At 38.5% G+C, this 20168-nt stretch overlaps 4 protein-coding genes across 4 annotated transcripts; 1 reads left to right on the forward strand and 3 right to left on the reverse strand.

Annotated features, from left to right (window-relative positions):
• Window positions 1-6742: 6742 nt before the first annotated feature.
• Window positions 6743-9434, reverse strand: LOC126374613 (uncharacterized). The gene is made up of 3 exons (XM_050021303.1): window positions 9273-9434; window positions 8016-8197; window positions 6743-7100 (listed from the first exon to the last, which is right to left on the reverse strand). Exons 1-3 carry the CDS (start codon window positions 9432-9434, stop codon window positions 6890-6892), a joined length of 555 nt encoding a protein of 184 aa, XP_049877260.1. The 3' UTR covers window positions 6743-6889.
• A 756-nt stretch (window positions 9435-10190) lies between these two features.
• On the reverse strand, window positions 10191-13354 carry LOC126374465 (transcription initiation factor TFIID subunit 12-like). The gene is made up of 3 exons (XM_050021120.1): window positions 13001-13354; window positions 12617-12809; window positions 10191-11745 (listed from the first exon to the last, which is right to left on the reverse strand). Exons 1-3 carry the CDS (start codon window positions 13211-13213, stop codon window positions 11618-11620), a joined length of 534 nt encoding a protein of 177 aa, XP_049877077.1. The 5' UTR covers window positions 13214-13354; the 3' UTR covers window positions 10191-11617.
• A 597-nt stretch (window positions 13355-13951) lies between these two features.
• Window positions 13952-15658, reverse strand: LOC126374428 (WD repeat-containing protein 91). Its single transcript, XM_050021077.1, has 4 exons — window positions 15321-15658; window positions 14956-15105; window positions 14555-14760; window positions 13952-14446 (listed from the first exon to the last, which is right to left on the reverse strand). Exons 1-4 carry the CDS (start codon window positions 15562-15564, stop codon window positions 14213-14215), a joined length of 834 nt encoding a protein of 277 aa, XP_049877034.1. The 5' UTR covers window positions 15565-15658; the 3' UTR covers window positions 13952-14212.
• A 526-nt stretch (window positions 15659-16184) lies between these two features.
• Window positions 16185-19599, forward strand: LOC126374453 (GTP-binding protein Rit2). Its single transcript, XM_050021105.1, has 5 exons — window positions 16185-16546; window positions 17054-17127; window positions 17704-17898; window positions 18527-18667; window positions 19207-19599. The coding sequence occupies exons 1-5, from the start codon at window positions 16405-16407 to the stop codon at window positions 19315-19317; spliced, it is 663 nt and encodes a 220-aa protein (XP_049877062.1). The 5' UTR covers window positions 16185-16404; the 3' UTR covers window positions 19318-19599.
• The last annotated feature ends 569 nt before the right edge of the window (window positions 19600-20168 follow it).

Raw genomic sequence — 20168 nt, forward strand, 5'->3', positions numbered from 1 at the left:
GCGCTGGGCGTATCGCCCGCCCGACAGCGCTGAGCGCATCACCCACAAACGTCGTCCGCTTGCGCTGGGCGCAAACTGGGTGCAAGCCCTGGGCGCACCGCCAGCTCTTGGCGCGTCGCCCGTTCGTCGGCACTGGGCGCACAGCCCGCCCACCCGCGCTGGGTGACCGGCCGTCCGCGCTAGGCGCACCGCCTGCGCTGCTGCACTAAACGGTGGTAAATACTGATTAAAAAAGTGATTTAAAGTGACAGAACTTGACAGTTGTACTGAATAGCTAAGTCTTCAATCTGTGGCCACGCAAAATTCACACGGATTAGACTCTATAACACAGACATTTGTAGACACGCAACGCAATTGTGACGGTGTCACAGTGTGAACGCGACTAACGATGTGATTCGTCGGCGAAATGGTGACTTAAAACGGTAAAAGTATTATAATAACAGACGAGAGTGTTTTTGTCCTACATTCGATTCTTATCCGATCCGAATTCGAGAGTGTAGTGCTTTACCATATATATATTCAATCTACGGCCACTTCGGATCCGTCATTTGATGGACTCGGATCGGATAAGAACCGGAGAAAATGCCTTTACAAAGTGTCTCCACCACATACACAACCGAATTGAGTGAAACTAGTGGAGTTATCAATACAACAATTCCCAGAACTACTCAAGGCACACTTCCACAGACAGGGCGGCTCAGATATTACAGTACATTACAGTCTAGGTAAAACATATTTTAGTGTAATCTGCGACGATAAGTTGAACAATGACGTTGAATGCGCAGTGATAAATTATAGAGTCAGCAGTACGTAACTATGACAACCAGAGGCGCTACCTGCGTGACATGATATATGAAGACGCAAGTGTGTTCAATCCTATGACAACCCGCCATTGCTAGCTCTTTGATGACGTAAGTGTTACCACTGTGTTACCATTGAATTGGTATCTCCAACAGACCAAGGACGTAAATTTTATTGTTGAAAATTCAGTTAATTAGTGACTAATGTATTTAATTACTATTATTTGTCACATATGTAAATATCATTAATACTGTAAGTAAATCTTTTACAAAAAGTTCAAAATTTCCTTGTGAAGTAAATTTTAAAAACATTGGTCGTGGGTAGTTTATTTTTTACGAAACGGCAACGCAGGGTGGGATGACGTCAGCTGGGGTAACCTTGAAATGTTAGCTGTTACTGTTGAGCATACTTGGTTTTCTTATACCATGCTGGGTGAGACGTCCGCCATTTTTGTTTACGTCAGCCATTTTTCTTCATATATGCAGCAGATCGTACACTGAGCTGTAAGGTATGACGTAAGCACGCTTGCTTTAGTGACGTCATGGGCCGGATATTCGTAACGGGGCTACACTCGTGCTTCCTTCCTATGCTTTGTCTGACAGGAGATGCATTGATATCTTAACCTTTTGACCGTACATAAAAGACGTTAATTATGCATTCGGTTACATGGATTACACAAACTATCTGTTAAAACATTAACAAAAAATATGAGGACACATATCTCCAACATGGGAAAATACTTTTCTGTTAGCTTACCAAATAAGTTTCCAATAGTCAAGAAACCTCACTGTTATAATGCAAACATAACATTCACTAAGAAAAGTACAAGCCGAATGTTGGGGAAACGGCCTAACTAGCTGTTCTTTATGCATTGTTTTGGGTTTACGCGGTTATTATCCCTGATTTAAACGGGCTAATAACCCGTTATTATGTGTTTTAACCTCTCATATGCCGAGATACCAGACACAATAGATTTTACATTGTGTCTGGTCGAGATCCGCGTTCCGGCGTTCGAAAGATTAATTACTTAGCTGTCCTTTATTAGATTCATTATTGTACACATAAAAAAATATAAAGAAACAAAGGAAGGGGTAACAAAATGTGGATTTTAAAAGTAAAAGACACTTGTCACTAGTGACTTAAACTGCTGCAGTGATAGAGAACTATAAACATTGTGAACGTCTTGATGATTCGGAATAATAAGTGTGTGCGTGTTCGTTCTTTTCGTGCGATACATACATACATAAACTCACGCCCGTAATCCCTAATGGGGTGGGCAGAGCCACAAGTAATCAAAGACAACTTGCAGCCACTGTTGATACGAAGTCCAAAGATGGATATGATGAACCTTATGGTGATAAGGGATCAGCCTATCGCCCATAACATTAGTCCATCATGTTAGAGGACACAATCCCTCTGTCGGTTTTTACGACATGCCCGGGAAGAGAAGCAGCTGAACGTGTTCTATGTTTTTTATATGCTCCCAGAACAGCATAGAAGCATGCATTTCGTGCGATACGATAATTATTTTACTGTAGAATATCCCCGGCAGGGCGATCCAGCCCTGTAACCCTGTGCTAGGGTAAACACCCGTTAAGAATCCTTTAGCTGGGTTTTAACCGGTTTTTTACCTCAGAACTGGGTGAAAATCCGGTAGACATGTCAGTCACAGAAAAAATACACAGGAAGAGAGAAATACATAGGAGGAGTATATAGGAAGTGGTGTATAGTGAAACACAACTTGGCAGTTATTCGTTTAATCGCGAACTGACGAATGGCCGAAAATGTGTACATACCCTCTAAACATATAACTTAATAACAATAACAAAAGCATACCTACATTACATTACCGTACAGAAGATTCACTCTGTAAAGACGGTTGATGAAATGGCTTATTTGACGATTCGCCCTTCTCTATGCCAATATTCGCATTTGGCCCAAAATGTAATTTGCAGAAAGCCCAATCTCCACACCTTAAAATACGGAGTGAACCACGTTTGTGTAACTTAATTAACTCGTCATTTTGATAGGATTTTTTCTTTCACATCAGAAAGAAATCCTTTTCATTTAGTAAATACGAATTTTAGCATTTATCAGTACATTGAGTTGTAGTGGTGACAATAAAATCATATCAGACTGTTATGTGTGTCTGAATGTGAACCATTGCTCTGTAGAATTGTATGTTCGACACTCGGAATGAAAGGATTGATGGGGCGTCTAGCAAACGTTTAATAATATAAAGTAAATGGGAATTACATACAAAATATCTAAGAAGTATAATTTTCTCTTTATTTTGACTTTAGGCACGCATTGGCGGATGAATTTTCAGCCAAATATTTACTTTAAAAAAATTGTACATAATTAGCGCTACTGTAGCTAAAGTATTAGAAACACGCCTTAAATTGATACTCCTTCGCTATTTTGTATAGCCGACGCTTTACTTTCACGAATCTGAGCTTTTGTTCCGTACTTTAAATATTTCGAATGTAAATTAATTTCTTAAAATGTAAATCGCACGTTGTAAAGCAATAAGTATGTTATTTAGTAATGTTGGATGTATCTTTCTTAGTTAGTTGATGTGGGGAGAAATTGTGATTATTTTCTTAAGTGAAATGTGGCAGTTTTTTATATAAAGTTATAAATCTTAAGCTATTGTGACAGTTTGAGCAACTCTTTTGTGGAGGATCAATGCGGGACTTTCCAGGCTACGTTATCCAAAAAAAAAAATATAGATGTGATGTGTCCCTCATTACTCAACAATAGTAAAAAGAAGAAAGTTCTTATATGGACATTCTCTATGGACAAATGTGGTTCCTGTACTTGACATTGGCAGTAATGGTTGTCTCTACTCTATGACGACCGGTTGCCATACAACCATAAAGTTGAAGTTGAAGAAAGTTCATAACACTAACTACCCAAGCCCCATTCAAACTTAACGTCGACATGGCAAAAAGTAGAAATAGAAATGTTTTATTGCGGCCATGTGTTCGTACAAAATGTGGTGTTATAAAAATACAGAAGTATGTATCAACATCGACCCGGTACTTAATGTCATGTTTTATTTTATTGTCCCTTCCCTTAAATCTGTTTAAGTGCTGTATTTATAAGCCTGCAACAGTTTCAGCAAGCACAATTATTTGAATATCTCATAATCTGAAATTTAGACTTATTATTTATTTATTCTTTATTATACACAAAGTACACACAGTAAAAGCATAAAATTATTCTAATCTAATCTAATCTAATCTAGCCTACAAGATCCCACTGCTGGGCAAAGGCCTCCCCTTCCTCTTTCCATTTTTCGCGGTCCTGTGCGTATTCCGGCCAGTCCCTCCGGCAAGCGTCCAAGTCGTCACGCCATCTCTTTCGAGGTCTGCCACGACGCCTGTATCCGTCATGAGGCACCCAATGCGTGACGATCCGTGCCCACCGCTCAGGGTGCATGCGACAAACATGTCCGGCCCAATTCCATTTGAGTTTTACGGCTTCCCGTCCCACATCAGCGATTCATCAGCGATGCGTGGAAGAGCTATTGGTCGATGAAACACCTAATGAAAGGGGATCTTCCCATTTCATTAAAGCGAAAGCTCATCGACATGTGTATTCTGCCCATCCTAACTTACGGTGCCCAGACCTGGTCATTGACGGAACGTCAAAAGTCCAAGCTCAAGGTCTGCCAAAGAGCGATTGAGCGTAGTGTGTTAGGTGTCAAACGAATTGATCGAGTCCGAAACACAACACTGCGTTCAAAAACGGGAAAATTATTATAATAATTAAATAATTACTCAGTCAAAACAATTATCAGCTGTTACCCGCGACTTCGCGTCGACTCGTTCGCGTGAAACTATACGATAAAAACTAGAAGTTTGATACAAACTTTGCCACCACTTTTTAACCCGCCTTAGGTGCTGAATTACACAAAATCCCGTTTTAGTTAGCACCTACGTACTAAAAGGAACCCCCATGCAAAATTTGAGACTCCCAGCACCAAAAAATTGTAGGTTTGAAAATTTTCGCTTTTTTTAAAGATTTGAATTCCCAAATGGGTTGCTCAAGATGTATGTTTTGAAACACTGTACTTTACATTGCCCGATCTCATCCATTCATCATCACATTACGAAGAAAGTTTCAACGGACCTGTTTGGTGATATTAGTTTCAAATAACACCATTGTATTAAATTAATACCGACCAGTATACTATTTGCCCGTGATGTAACAGATCGATTTCGGCGTCTTACACAAGTTGGTGAAAATTGTTATATAACAAATGTTTGATGCCCAAATCAAATGTTACATAACAAGCAAATGATGCCCAAATCAAATGTTACATAACAAGCAAATGATACCGGTCAGTACTTTAGAGTAATTTACATAGATAACAATTTTGTAAGTAATTTATTTTGATCTAAAAAACCCATAAAATGGACCCAATTTGGCTTCTGTTTCTGTCTAGAATCAATAACTTCATTGATTAGTAATATATTAAAAATTGGGTCAAAAGCTTGGATAGCTTTATCTGTATTTTGGGTATATTTATTTGATTCGCGTAAAATATTAGATGTACGATGTATTTATAAGAAGGCTTGTTATTTGAAACTAACGAATGCAAAATTATCTTAATAGGGGCGGAGGGGCCATGTGTGTTAGTATTTGCAAAGTAGAAATCACGCCAAAGTGAAAGCATAATATTGATGTGCACAATTCACTAAATAACATTACTATGTGGTATCGCAACATAAAATGGACTGATTATAAAAATTGTACATATAAATGTGTCAAATAATGAACTTGAGAAAGAACAAATTCGTCTCATATTTATTATTATTTTCTAATTATTAATTTTGTAGTATCTTGTTAGTCGCGGACTTTGTTGACGTTGTAATAATTTTAAAGAATACAAGCGATTAGTGTTGTACTAGTGGTTCAGTGGATGTTGGTCAGGTCACAATAGTTCTTAATTTTTCCAATGGTCATTTTATTTTTGTTGCGTAGACGACTGTGAGGCATCCATTGAGGCACCATCCACCTGGTCACCGTACGGACTGCGAGAGTCCAAATTATTTTGTAAATCAAACGTCTATTACATGTGTACACATTTTTTATAATTCCCATTCAAACAGTCGGGTGTGGCCTTATGAAAAGGGTACATTTGCTGTTGTTAATATGTAAATAAAAGTTGAATTATTGTAAATAATAAAATTATAAAATATATGTTTTTTGCTATACAAAATAGTTTTATTTTTTCAGTTAGTTGCTTAGCTTAAACATTTTTATATTTATTAAACGAATCGTATCACTTTAAAGGTAAAAAAGAACTTAAAATTGTAATCCACACAAAATAAATTGCATTTTTTATTAATGCTTTGTAAATATACATTTTATTAGAAATAATAAAAGAGGAATACTTAAGACTTGTACTTAAACAGAGAAATGTTTAATTACTTGTGGCGCAAGCACGGATTTACTATCGATTTATCATACCGAATTCGTATATAAATGTATGGAAATTAGAACAGCGCCTCGACACGTAGTTGGAAGTAATGAAAAATCCATACATTATTATTCTAACTCGATATCATGCTAAATACATTACGGATTAAACTTTGCAGTACTTTCCTATGCTTCTATCCTTTTCTGTCACTCAGAACCGTCATTTGCTAGAGTGAAATAAAGCAGACCCCACGCGGCGGTATCGACGAGACTGTGGCGGAATGCTTCTACTGAGAAGCGGACGGAAGGAATGCGGTTCCGTGCTGCCAGATTTGGTACGACCAATCGTGTCGGGCGCCGAACTCACCCCTCTGGATCTTTAGTCTTAAACGGCTCAAAGCCGTTAAAGAGTTATCTGGTAGTGCGCGTGGACTAAGTGACGCTCCCGCTTGGGCGACCGGCACACCGTCACTCCAACGGGCATCCAAACGGGGTGTGTAAGCTTGGTGAGGTGTGGGTACTTAGTTCATCTTGCGATGGATGTACCTTTTACTGGGACTGGGATATAGTCGTGATCTTATATAGGTAAGTATGTGTTCCGGGGTGTGCTTCAGCCCTAAATATATTGATAGTAAATTCGTGCATAGGCCATTGGATACTAGGTGGGGTTGCAAGCATATTCGCTGCATATGGTCACTTCTCCGCCGGACGGCTGGGCGTAGTGCGGCGGGTCTGGTCCGACGTTGTTCTTGCGATAGAACGTGTCACGCAGCAGGTAGCAGCGGCCGTAGTTGACGTCACGCGCCGGCACGCGCGACTGCTTCTGCTGCCAACCGTAGTCCCAGCTTGAGACTATTCGAAAGAAGAACCTAAAATAAGGAGATGTTTAAGTTGAATTAGATGTACGGTCACGAGCATTAATATGTATACACTTTGGTACCATGTCACATTAACTTTTTTGATAAATTGAACTGTAAGTCTCACTAAATGTCAAATATGTTAGTGCGACAAAGACCTAAAGTGGGTACATACTTATATTGATTTTTACTATTTTATCGCCGTTCGAGTTCGAGTAAAAATGTATGGAATTCCCATTATAATGGAACTACTTAATGAAATAGTTCTTTTTATGCCAGTGGCGCGGTACAATTCCTACACCTATATTTTTAATCGAAATTCGTGCTTAGGATTACGTGCGTACTTATTAATTTCATAGTTCATAGGTCTCTGAGTCTTCCTAGAATGTGTTCTCGTAGATGGCACATTTATTTGCAGTCAATATTTGTCTCGTTCGCACGCGCTGGGCAAGGCGGTATCCCACCTTATGGTAATTCGGGAATATCCGGGCTGTAAATACGCCGAGTGACCGGCCAATCTGACGCTAACGTATTCTGCGTGGACTGGTAACAGTCTCTCAGCGAGGCGATAGGTATTTGCGCAATGTTTGAATTTATAAGCACCAGTCGTAGGTAGACAGTCGGCTTTCTTTCATAGGTACAAATTCCCCCGTCTGGAATGTATTACTATATTCATGTTAAGGACACGTGTTAATGTTAAAGTCACGTATGTCGGAGGCAAACGACCTGTGGGCTACGATCACCACAGAATGGTCTCCGAATAGAGAGACGCAGGCGCGGCAGACCGAGGCGGAGATGGCGCGACGACTTGGATGCTTTCCTGGAAGGCTGGCCGGAGGAAGAACTGGAGAGACTCCTGGAAGAAATGGAGGGAGGCCTTTGCTCAGCAGTGGGACACCTTAGGCTAGATAAGTAGGACACGTATACCTGTCCTCTGGTCTTTTCTTGACTCTCTCGTGCAGATACCGCGTGTCGCCACCTTTTTCTGTGCTTTTGTAGAATATATCCAGCACTTCCTTTTCTATTGGCTTCATCAGACTGTCGTCTTGTGAGTGCTCGACCTCTCGGAGTGGCACTACTACTGGTAAGTCCACCTTCTCGTCTAGTATCTACGAACAATGTCTATATTTATTAATAACTACTTCTATGCTCAACTTAAAAACTAAAATCCGACTACGGAAATATCGCGTTGTATAAAGTATCGTCTTTATCCCGTTTTTCACAGGATCCGCTTACCTAATCTGAAGAATTGACAGGTCCGGTTTTTTACAGAAGCGACTGTCTGTCTGACCTTCCAAACCGCGAGGGGAAAACCAGCCCCATGCAGGTTAGCTCACATATCTCCGAAAATGCATTTCTGGGGTATGTGGGTTTGATCACGATGTTTTCCTTTACAGCTGAGCAAGTTAATCATTTATGATCTAAACATGAATTCGAAAACAAATTCGATAATCAATGGTTTAGGCCTGACCTCGATTCGAACCTCCGACCTCAAAGTGAGAGGCAAGCGTTCTACCAACAGGGCTACTACAGCTCTTCGCGTTCTAAAAAGTATGAAACAAGAAAATATTTCTCCGAAATCCTTCCGGATACTTAGTGGTGTTTAGGTGATAGTCGTGGTAAGTGAGCGATTTTAAACCTCTTAGTCCATGTTATTGGCTCTGAAGTGACTCACAAAACTATACTTTGGCGAAATGACGTAGATTCAAAAATGTTAATTTGACCTTCAACAAGTTTATCTATGATAATTACGTTGAATAAATGATTCTGATTCTTCCGGTTACACGAGGAGCAAGAGTTTTCCTACTGAGTTGAATGTAGGTACTTATACAGGTAGTTGTAGAAGCGTGATCAGGATCGAAGCAAATTGAATTCCATAGTCTCTGCTTAGCCCGATGGGAAATAGGCGTGTGTTTATGTATGTATAGTTGTAGGATAGCTTAGGACCTTTCAGTTGTCTTCAAAAACCGGCTGCTTAGCTTAAGCTAGTCGACCTGTGCCCTCCGTAGCGAGTGGACAGATTCGCAGCTCGACAGATTCTCAGGTGGACGAATTAGCAATTGGACACGATATGTACAGTCTAGCTGAGAATCTGACCAGTTGCGAATCTGTCCACTTGCTACGGAGGGGACCCGTGTGTGCAGTCGTCCGTATAAAGTACCCAAAAAATAAGTACCTACGTACCCCAATAAGTTGATGAGCCTGAACAATCTGCGGGTCTATGTCTCGCGCGTGTTTCTCCTTGGCATTCTCGAGGACACGCACCAGGTTGTTGTGGTACCATCGCATATTGCTACGAGCCGCACGATTTAGGGCGTCCACCGTAAACGCATGGCTGTGAGTCATTCTGGTACTGTTTGTTAATTACTTCCTCCAATACAACAGCCTATAAAACCAGTAAGGATACTTTCATTTATGAATAGGAATGAAACTTTCCATTGAAGGTTGGCTGTTCGCTGTTGTAATAAGAATTTTAAACGATTAAAACGGGATGTTGAGTGAAGTCCTTTATAATAATTGCAAGTTCAGTATATGATCGTATTAAACTAGAAATTTTGATAACAAAATCAATAGGGATAATTTTTGTTTTGACTTTTAAAGTGACACTGTTGAAGTGATGTTTATAAATAATAATTTGTTTGTTTAACAGCCTCCGTGGTCTAGTGGTTAGAGCGTTAGGCTCACGATCTGTCCGGGTTCGATCCCCGATGGCGACATTGTCGAAATCACTTTGTGAGACTGTCCTTTGTTTGGTAAGGACTTTTCAGGCTTGAATCACCTGATTGTCCGAAAAAGTAAGATGATTCCGTGTTCGGAGGGCACGTTAAGCCGTAGGTCCCGGCTATTAGCCGTAAAAAACACCTCGACCAACCCGCATTGGAGTAGCGTGGTGTAGTATGCTCCATACCCCTCCGGTTGATTGAGGGGAGGCCTGTGGCCCAGCTGTGGGACGTATATAGGCTATTTATGTTATGTTGTTTATGACTCAACATTTATTTTAGGGTCGATGTACCCAAAGAGCAACATGGGGAAAGGAGTAGACATACGCAGGCGTTACCTCCATCCTAAGTTTGCTCCCAATTTAATCAATTGAAAGTCAAGTTTATGAATTTGTATCTTTTATTAATATTTTTAACAGAAAACATCAAGTACTCTATTCTTAAAAAAATAATCACATTTCTCACAGATAAAATCGCTTCTGTACAATTTGTGAAATTGTTAAATAAGCTCACATTATTCACAAATTATATTAAAACAATGCACAAATAATATTTCTTAACTCAACTAAAAATCATAATTATATCTTTCTAGGGGCGGTGTTAATAAACTAATCTCAGCTGAGACTGCCCTCAAGATGATACTCAAGTCCATTTTTATTTGAGAACTGTCACATTGACATGATCTTGAGAGCAGTCTCGAAGCTGAGCATAGTTTTGTCAGTCAACCCCACTGATGTGAACCCCTAAACAAAGGAGACCTTTTCAAGATTTCTACACATAGATATTGTTAAAATTGTTGAAAGATTGAGCGTTCAACTTGGCATGTACTCAACATACAATGATGTGAAAAATATTTTAAGCTATGGATAAAACTAACATACGAGATTTTTCCACATACATAAACAGTTTATATAAAATTGGATTTTTTCATACTTACAAACATAGTTTGGACATCTTTCAAATTCTTAATTAAATTACTGAAAAAAATCTGTTCAAGTGGGTGATTAATCACAGTATAATTGGCAATAATTTCAGTCTGAATTGTGCAGTATAACAACACATTTGAACAAGAGTTTACCATCTATAATTCTCTAGTTTTCATAAATCTATGAAGGCTCTAAGTTGGGTTTCACCCATCACTAATCACTTCTAGGTTTAGACTTAGTTAAAATTTTCTAGGTAGTAATAAAAATAGGATTCTCTTCTTTTTGGGTCAAGAAACACATATCACCCACAGAATCAATCTATTTCAAGGTTTGTTTACTTTTAATATCAAATACTCATTGTTTAACTATTTTGTTTGGAAACCTATGCCTTATACGGTCTGATATTATAAATGCGAAAGTAATTTTGTCTATTTGTTACTCTTTCGCATTTAAAGTCGTAAGACCGAAAGTCCTTTTTAAATCCAAACTTCATTGTTTAACTATTGTGTCTGGCAATCTCGGTCTTAAGAAGTTAAACTGCTCAACCGGTTTAGATCAAATTTGGTATGGGGAAAGTTTGAGACGTAGGGAAGAACATCATATAGTTTTTATACCGGAAATCACCCCCTAAGGGGATGAAAAATAAGTGCTACGATAAACGAAGTCCACGCTAAAGAATTCGCCGGCGGAAAGAAGGTAACTTTATAAATGCTCTTCTACCTCAAGGAAATAAGTCTTAAGATATTTAGATGTATGCTGTAAAAATGGTTGTAGGTACTAGAGAAACTACTTGCCGACAATGTCCAGTGGATCCGAAGAATTACAATTATACCTTCACACTTTTATACCGATATAAACTTACATCTACTGTTAATATAGACAGTTAATATTTTTTCATGGTCTTCCTGATAAGAGCCATGCGCTGTTTATGGGCTTCGGTAACTGCAGACCGCTTGTACGGTCGCAGCTCATCATTACCAAAGCCTGGTATCCACATGTTCCACTGGCGTTCTGCAATCAGAAGCAAAGACAATAATGTTACTGAAATGTACTATGTTGTGGTTTTGTTAGCCATTATAAACAAAGAAAAGTTTGTTTCAGTCTATGGAAGTGCTCTTAAAATTTTTATTATTTATTTATACATTAATTGTTACAAACATTATTAATATGACATTGCTGAAAGAGTTTTTGAAACATAGGTGTCATAGTTTTATGTCACTTCTCATATTTAAATCAATTATTATTATTATTATGAGTATAAGAGCAGAGGAAATTGAAAGCCTTGCTTCCGAAACATTTTCCGGTTATTTACAGTTCACTTTATATTAAATCTCTTATTTCGGAGTGCCTCATGGCAAAGGCCTCCTCCAATCGTTTCCAATGATGGCGATCACGCGCCGCTCTTGTCCAGAAAGGGCCCGCAAGAGCAGAGGAAAGGTCTTTATTATTGCTATGTTCATTCTAGGATTAGTATATTTTATAATTAGTGTTATCACTTCTAGATACATATTTATACATCACACAAAATCCTCAATTGCACATAAACACATAATAAAGCACAATTAGAAAATGACAAGAGAAGTACAATGATTATTATACAATAGGGTAGTTTACAATTAGTCTAATCAGTTACTTTTTACTAAATATCAAAATTTTAAATTATTATGGAATTTGTTTGAAAAAGTAACCTGTGATGTCATGGAAAAACATGACAAAATGTCTCACTTATTATTAGATTTTTCTTTATTAAAATTCATAAATAAGTTAAATAGAAAAAATTAAATATTTTTTGTCATCTTTAGATCTGTCTTTATTTAGTAATCAGAATATTATAATTTATCTTTAACTCAAAAAACTATCCAATTTAAGATTATTCTCTTACCTAAATGTAACTGCACATCTTTGAGCTCCACCGTGGACGCATGTCGGTGCTTAGCGAGCGAGCACGCAGCATTCAGTGTAGAGTCTATGAAGTCATCAGCTAGTTGGAGCAGCATGTCCTCGACCTCCTCGTCCAGTTGCACCGTTGGGTCTACTTCACGGACCAACTCTTGCAGACGAGGGCGACTCAGAAGCTGCAAATGGCGGGAATATGATAAGATAGGGGAAATATGTTCTATAAATCTAAGAAACTATAAACTAGTGTGGCTTTTGTTGGAACAATAAAATCGTATAAAAAGATAGAATGCATAACACCTGCATTACAAAAAATGTATAATTTTATGAAAACAATCAATTTACGTGGTGCACAAGATCATGTTTTTACCTGAGTCGTTTGGTCGCCGCCGCCGCTTGTATTGACTTTAGATCCGCTTTGCGACTGCGTTCCCATAGGGCTGTGTTGTGATGGAGAACCTTGCAAGGATGTAGACTGCAGTTGCGGACTTTGAAGAGGATTGTTCACATACTGAATCCCGCCTTGGTTCATTCCCCCGATTGACGGCATATTCGCGCCTTGGCCCATAGAATTGTTAGACATTCTGGTGGTTTCAGGTATTTAAACCTAAAGTTTCAGTAACAAATATCGGAACTCGTCGAAATTAATAAAACTATACGGAGAAAACAAAAGCGATGCAATTCCACGCGCGCGTCGTATTTTATGAGAATTTTTTAATGTCATGTCAAAATTGACAGAACAAAAATCGTTTTTTTTTTTTTTTTTTTGTTTTGGTTTTCCCCGAAGGGTAAGGCAAAGGGAACTATGCCCATACAGCCATGTCTGACGTATTTTTTTTCTTGATGATTAATGAAATGATGAAAGGTGATGATGATGAAACCTAAGCCCCCACCCTCGGAGTAGACTCCTACTCCGAACCCCAAACGAATTAACTCAAAAGTCCGCATAAACTTTTGAGTTATGAAGCGGCTTCCCAGCACGAAGCGAAAATAGGCAGATACACTTTGTTTATTGAATACTCCAATATAATAACACTCGCGAATGTCTTCCGACTAACTTAATGCGATCATTAACCACAAAACACCACTTCGTATTAATTATTTAGATTACTCAATGAAGAAAGCAACTGTCCCGTTCCCGTTTCCCGCCGAAAAGCCAGAACAAAAATCGATTCAACAACTTTAGTCAAACGCGCAAAACGGCAAAGGACGTTAATCAAACAGCCTTGTTTTGCGCAGATTTACTCTCTCAACACCCATAATATGCATTTTCTATTTATCGTAATTAGATTTTCATTACAATTCTAAAAAATAAAAATACTTTAAATTGAATACCTTTATTGATAAAATATAATTCACAGATATTTTACTATAATACTTTTACTTTACTTACCTTCCTCACCTACTTACTACCTACCTTTTATTTTCTGCAGCAGAATGCTTAAGTAATTACATTTAAAACTTACATAACTATTTACATTCAATAAATTTCTCCTTTTATCGTCAACTTAATTACTACATACAATACAAAGTTCTTTTAATCTGAAAGACCAAATGTTCATTATTACTATAAAATTAATATTTAATTCTGGCTTTGCGATCGGGAGCCTTTTCTGCCCATAACAGGGCTCCCGCCCATCTGCCTTAGCAGTCCCCTTAAGCCTTTAGCTTCTCGTGCTCCACTATCAAGCTGTTCAGAAGGTATGGCACAGAAGTCATCTACTAAAGGCAAGGGGCCACTGAGGCGTTCAGAATACTGCGCTAGTCGTGACTGGTGACCAATTGGTGAAGTTTTTTCAGCAGATTGTTGTTGTGTCTGAAATAAAACTTTTTATGTTGACATAGTATGGTGGGATGACTAGAGCAACAACCTGTGTCATAGCTTCCCTTTGTTTCACAATTTAGTCCCTAATTTTTATCTCACCTTAGTCCTAAGTACAGCCAACTCATCCTGCAACCTTTTGAGCATTGCAGCATCACTCTCGTAGCTGGTGAGTGTAGGTTGTGGCATGCACTGGAACACAGTGGCCAAGAGATTGTGCAGCGAGACTAGCACACTGTCCTGCCACGCCCGAGTGTAGTACAGGCTGAATGAAGGGTTTTCTTCTGGTTTTTGAATGTATGGTAGCACTGTGAGGTAAATTATAAGATTAGGTATATTTTTTTTAAATAAGTACAGTTGTGTACATTAATTGAAAAACAAGTATATTAAACTACATAGATTTTCCCTTCTTTATTAATTAAGTTTAAGAGATGTTACAACTATTTATATTGATTAAGTGAAAACTAGGGAGTTCTAAATACTTTTTAAATTATGTTACTCACTGAACCAATCCCTCCACTCATTCTGCCCCTGCAGTTCAGGCAGCATCTTAGCCAGGAAGTCTGCAACTTTTTCATTGCGCACCCCGCCTGTACTCTGAGATGCCGTCACTAAATACATTTTGTACAAACTATATTCTATTTTTCTTACAGCTGAAAAATGAAGGTATTCTTAGATCGACAAAATTCTGCAAGTTATGTAGGCAGTTCAATATCTAGAGTATTTCTGAGATCTTCATATGTTGCTCATATTTACTATACTACAAGTAACAAAGATTGTTTGAAAAGAATGTCTCGTTTTTTTACATACACATTCACATAGCATACTATTTAGGAATCCTCTACTTTATTAAAGCATTCAAACTTACCAGGCTGCATGTGAATCTCTAGTTTGGAAAATACTAAACTGTCGAGATGTGACCAATATTCTTTGAGTCCAATTAGGTCGGAAACATTGATATAATGTAAAATTTGTTCAATAATTTTATCCACCCTGAAACCTTTGTCTTTGTCAGCCTTCAAATCGTTGTCGAATGCTTTCACCGTCGATGTAAATCCTCTGAACAGTAGATACTCTTTTACCAATTCATCAACAAATTGTATATGAGCCATGATAATAATCGAAATTAATTTAATTATTTATAGTACAAAAATAAATAGAACGAACAACGAGCAAACTTTCAATTTTGATAGTGGGTGGGTGTGTGTTTAAAAACTTTTGTAATACTTACAGACTATTATTTAAATTGCAATCCAGTATATGGATACATATATCCATTGTATTTATTAATATTAAAATTGATTGCCGTAATCATAGGTAGGACAAAATTTTAATGTCATATAATTTCAGCGCATTTTCATTTAGGAATAGGACAATATAAGTATGTCAAGCAGGTATTGTACAGTGTAATCAATTAAGTTTTTGAACAGAACCTTCAGCTTCAGCTTTACAGACAGTTCTACCAACATAAGGTGGCGATCCATTGCGATCAGTTTGATATCATTATTTTTTTAATGAAATTTTAGATTTATGAATAGGCCTGTAAAATAAAAACATAATGAATTTAAGCTCAAAAATCTTGTAAAACTGTATTGTTTTCTTTTTCTTCTTCTAATGTGTTCCGAAGCCTAAAATTATTTATCTTTAGAATGCGACTGAACGGTACCAAAATAACAAATCAAATTATCGAAATGAGTGAAAATGAAATGTCAAATTGTCATTCGTCCTTCACTCAATCAGCTGTCGATTTTTTATTGTAAATTATTGTTTTTTGCAACAAAAAAATGAACTTGGATGACTGAAAAGTGGGTGTCCCGGTGTCGTGCGCTGTGCTGCCAGTGGTAGAGTTGGGGGGCGGCTTGTGGCGATGGCGTCGGGGGTCGTGGGCCAGTGAGGGCTGCGGGCGCGGCTCGCAGGTGTGCGCGGCCGGGGCTCCGCAGGCATGCGGCGGCATGGCGGGCGAGGCTGCGGGCACGTCGCGCGGCCTGCGAGTCTACAAGATCGTGGTGCTCGGCGACGGCGGGGTCGGCAAGTCGGCCGTCACCCTGCAGTTCGTCAGCCACAGTTTCTTGGACTACCACGACCCCACTATAGGTACAGTACTACTACCCCAAACAACATTCCAAAATGTAAACATTGCAGATATGTTATGGTAACTTTTCATCAACAAAGGAATAGTTTTAAGTCATACAAACCACTTCACCTTCTCTTTACTGTATTTCACGCTCATTTCCGAAATACAACAACAGTGTAAATTGTTATGGTACTAATGTATAAGTTTATAAAAGTATAACATAACAACAAAGGATTTGTTATGAATTTTGCTGTTATAGTAGATTGTTGTATAAACTGAATAAAAACTTTATAATAGTCTCTTTATCTTGCAGTTCAGTCAATTGTTTATATCAAAACAAAGAACAAAGTGAACCTTACAAATTCTTATCAATCTTGTGGAAAGACAAGTTGTTTTAGTGACCAATTAGTTGGCATTTAACTAAAGATGTAAAAGTTATATTTTTTTATGTTTTTATGTTTATTAATTGTTGTAAGTTTTATATGCCTGAATATTCACTTATTTTCATTATTGTTAACCATTTGCAGAGGATTCTTACCAACAACAAGCGGTGATTGACGGTGAGCCCGCACTACTGGACATTTTGGATACTGCTGGTCAGGTATGTATTCAGAATACAATAATTCTTTATTGCACGTATAAAACAAATTCTTTTACACATTGTTATGGAGATGCTAGTAAAAAAATAATGCATATAAAAATCCACAAATACCAAAGTTAAAAAGACTATATCAAAGTGATTTATCTAATACTACTATTTTCTTTGTTTGTGGCTGCATCGTTCAGATATAGCAATTTGACATTAGTTGACATTGCACACTTCATTTTAAACTTCACAAATGTCAAATTGCTATATTGCTTTTTTAGATGAGTTGCTTCAATTTTGCCTTTTGGCACCTTTACCCACAGTGTTGCAACTACTATTGGTAGTTTTTTCATTGGTCTAACTAACAGAGAGCTTGGTGAGGCATGGGTACTTAGTTAAACTAATGAACGCACTTCTGACAACCCTAATTGGGATATAGTTGTAAGCTTATGGTAAGTTGCTTCATTGTGACCTTTTTTAAGCCCCCTGATAAGTTTTTCGCAACTTTTTAATGTAACGATAACTTCTAGTTTATATTATTCTGCTAAGCGCTTTGATACAAAGCTTGATCGATCTGTCCATTAACCCCAGGTGGAGTTCACGGCGATGCGCGAGCAGTACATGCGGTGCGGCGAGGGCTTCGTGCTGTGCTACTCAGTGACGGATAGGCGCTCGTTCCGCGCCGCCGCCGAGTACCGACGGCTACTGGCGCAGGCGCGGCCCGCCGAGAGACTGCCGCTTGTACTGGTCGGGAACAAGCTGGATCTCGCGCCGAGGTTCAGACAAGTATGTTCCCTTATGAGTAATAATTTAATGTGGCTGTGACACACAGATGCTGTTGCACGCTGAAGTTTGTAAAGAATACGTCGACTTTAGAGTTTGACCACATCATTTTTCAAATTAGAGGCCCACAATATGTTTATATAGGTATTGTTAGATAGAAAAGAATCGATCGACCTAATATCGACTGATACGTCACTATGCTCATGAATGTCACAATACTAGCTTACATACTTTGACATATTTAATTGTAACTGTGCATTGAAACAATTGTAAATTGTTATCTTATTGAAATATGATCAATAATTGTACGGAATTAGTTGTTCTGCTTAATAGTATGTTGCACTCGACCTTACTATCCAGCAAACATACATACATATACAAAACAGCACAACAATTGTAGAAGCTGGACTTCTAATTATCTACTTCAAAAAAACGGTGACTTTCGACAAAATCTGGCTGGCGTAACGCACACGAGTGATTGTAGAAGAAGGTTAAAAAAAGTGTTAACATAACATAACAAATACTTTATTGCACAAACAGGAAAAACAAAATACAAAACAAAAGAGAAATAGAATGAGTATTGCCATTTTATAAATAAAAACGTAAAAAAAATATTTTCCTATCAAACCAGGTGAGCACAGAGGAAGGCAAGGCGCTGGCGACGCAGCTGGGATGTCCCTTCTTCGAGACGTCGGCGGCGCTGCGCCATTTCGTCGACGACGCCTTCCACGCGCTCGTGAGGGAGATACGACGCCTCGAGCGGCAGCGACAGGTTAGTTTCATCATACATAATAACATAGCGGTACGTCTGTGTAACCTAAGGGGTAGGCATAGGTGTATATTACACCCACTCCTTCCCAGCTGTGTTTAAGCCCTACGCAATAGGGGGTGGGCGAAAAACCTGGAAACCACACGATGTCAATTATCATATATAAAATTGCCTATATGTGCTCCACTGCTCAGCCCCTTTTAGTGATCGGAGAGAATATGGAGCATAACTTCCTACTGTTTTTCCTACTTTGGTCTTGGTGGAGAATCACCCAGACAGGAATGAACTTAATGCCTTTACTCACTTAATTAGACTTTCTTTTGTTTATTTTTGGTTTTTATTTTTTTTCTTTCTTGAGTTGCTAGTAAGGTTGCCTAGAAGAAATTGCTATTTAGCAATAAGGCCGCCTATTGTATGTCTTCTGTCTTACTTGTATAATGTTATTTTCTTATGTGATTGTGCAAGAAAAAATTTTTTTTATTGTATTGTAAGGCAGCTCTATGGTTTTCCAAATAACCGCGTAGTCCTTTCCCTCGCTGCAGGCGTCAATCCTCGGCATGAGCGTGTCGGGCGGCGGCGGACGTCGCCGCTGGCGCCGCCTGCGCAGCATCTTCGCGCTCGTGTTCCGCCGCCGCCGCCGCCACGAGCCCTGACTACTGCTGCCAACACTCCTACACGCTTGAACTTACGGAGCAAGGTAACTTTCATGATGGTTTGATGGCCCTTCGATTTCAAACTGAGTTCCACGAGTTATGTCTTGGAGGTTTAAAAAGTTTTTTTATGAAGACATATTCCTTCTAAGCTCTTATCCGGAGTTTTCTTAGTTGGGTAAGCGATACAACCTAACCTAACTTTGAGAAAACTAATCTGGAGTTTTTATAATGAAAAAAAAAAACATTCTTACATTTTTGGATAACCCGTTTAACCCGTTTATTGGGGGTGCGAAAACTGGTCCTGAGTTTACAAGGATAGTTATAACAACTTTCAGGTGAGATAGTTTTACGTAGAATTCCATATTTGAACGTACGGTCTATTCTATATAATTAAAAATAATATTTAAAATAAATAAGCGGCATTCGAAGGGCGAGGTTGAAGATAAAAGCGATAAAAGAAGAAAGATAATGATAACACTTACCTCATGTATGTATTTATAATCTTAGGACTTAAACTTACTGAAGCAAGCGTATTATTGCCCCTTATTGTCGATATGATGAATTTTCTATCTTTCCGGGTTTTGAAGTAATCTGTGGTCCTTGTATTGTGAGAGTTTTTCTATATAACCAGGGGATATATGAGTGCTAAATTGATATTTTACGTTTTAAGACTGGCCCACCTCGGTAGCTATTCGCATCGCGTGTTGAACATTCAGTGTTTGTTCCACGTTACTAAACGTAACACGTTCGTGTGTGTGTAAAAATTTGCAACTCACAGCGCACACTATGCTTTTTTATTGATGTAGACCGGACTTAAAAGTTTGTATGTATGCGACCTAGAAATACCTCAA

Source organism: Pectinophora gossypiella, chromosome 17, assembly GCF_024362695.1.
Source record: "Pectinophora gossypiella chromosome 17, ilPecGoss1.1, whole genome shotgun sequence".
Taxonomy (NCBI): Eukaryota; Metazoa; Arthropoda; class Insecta; order Lepidoptera; family Gelechiidae; genus Pectinophora; species Pectinophora gossypiella.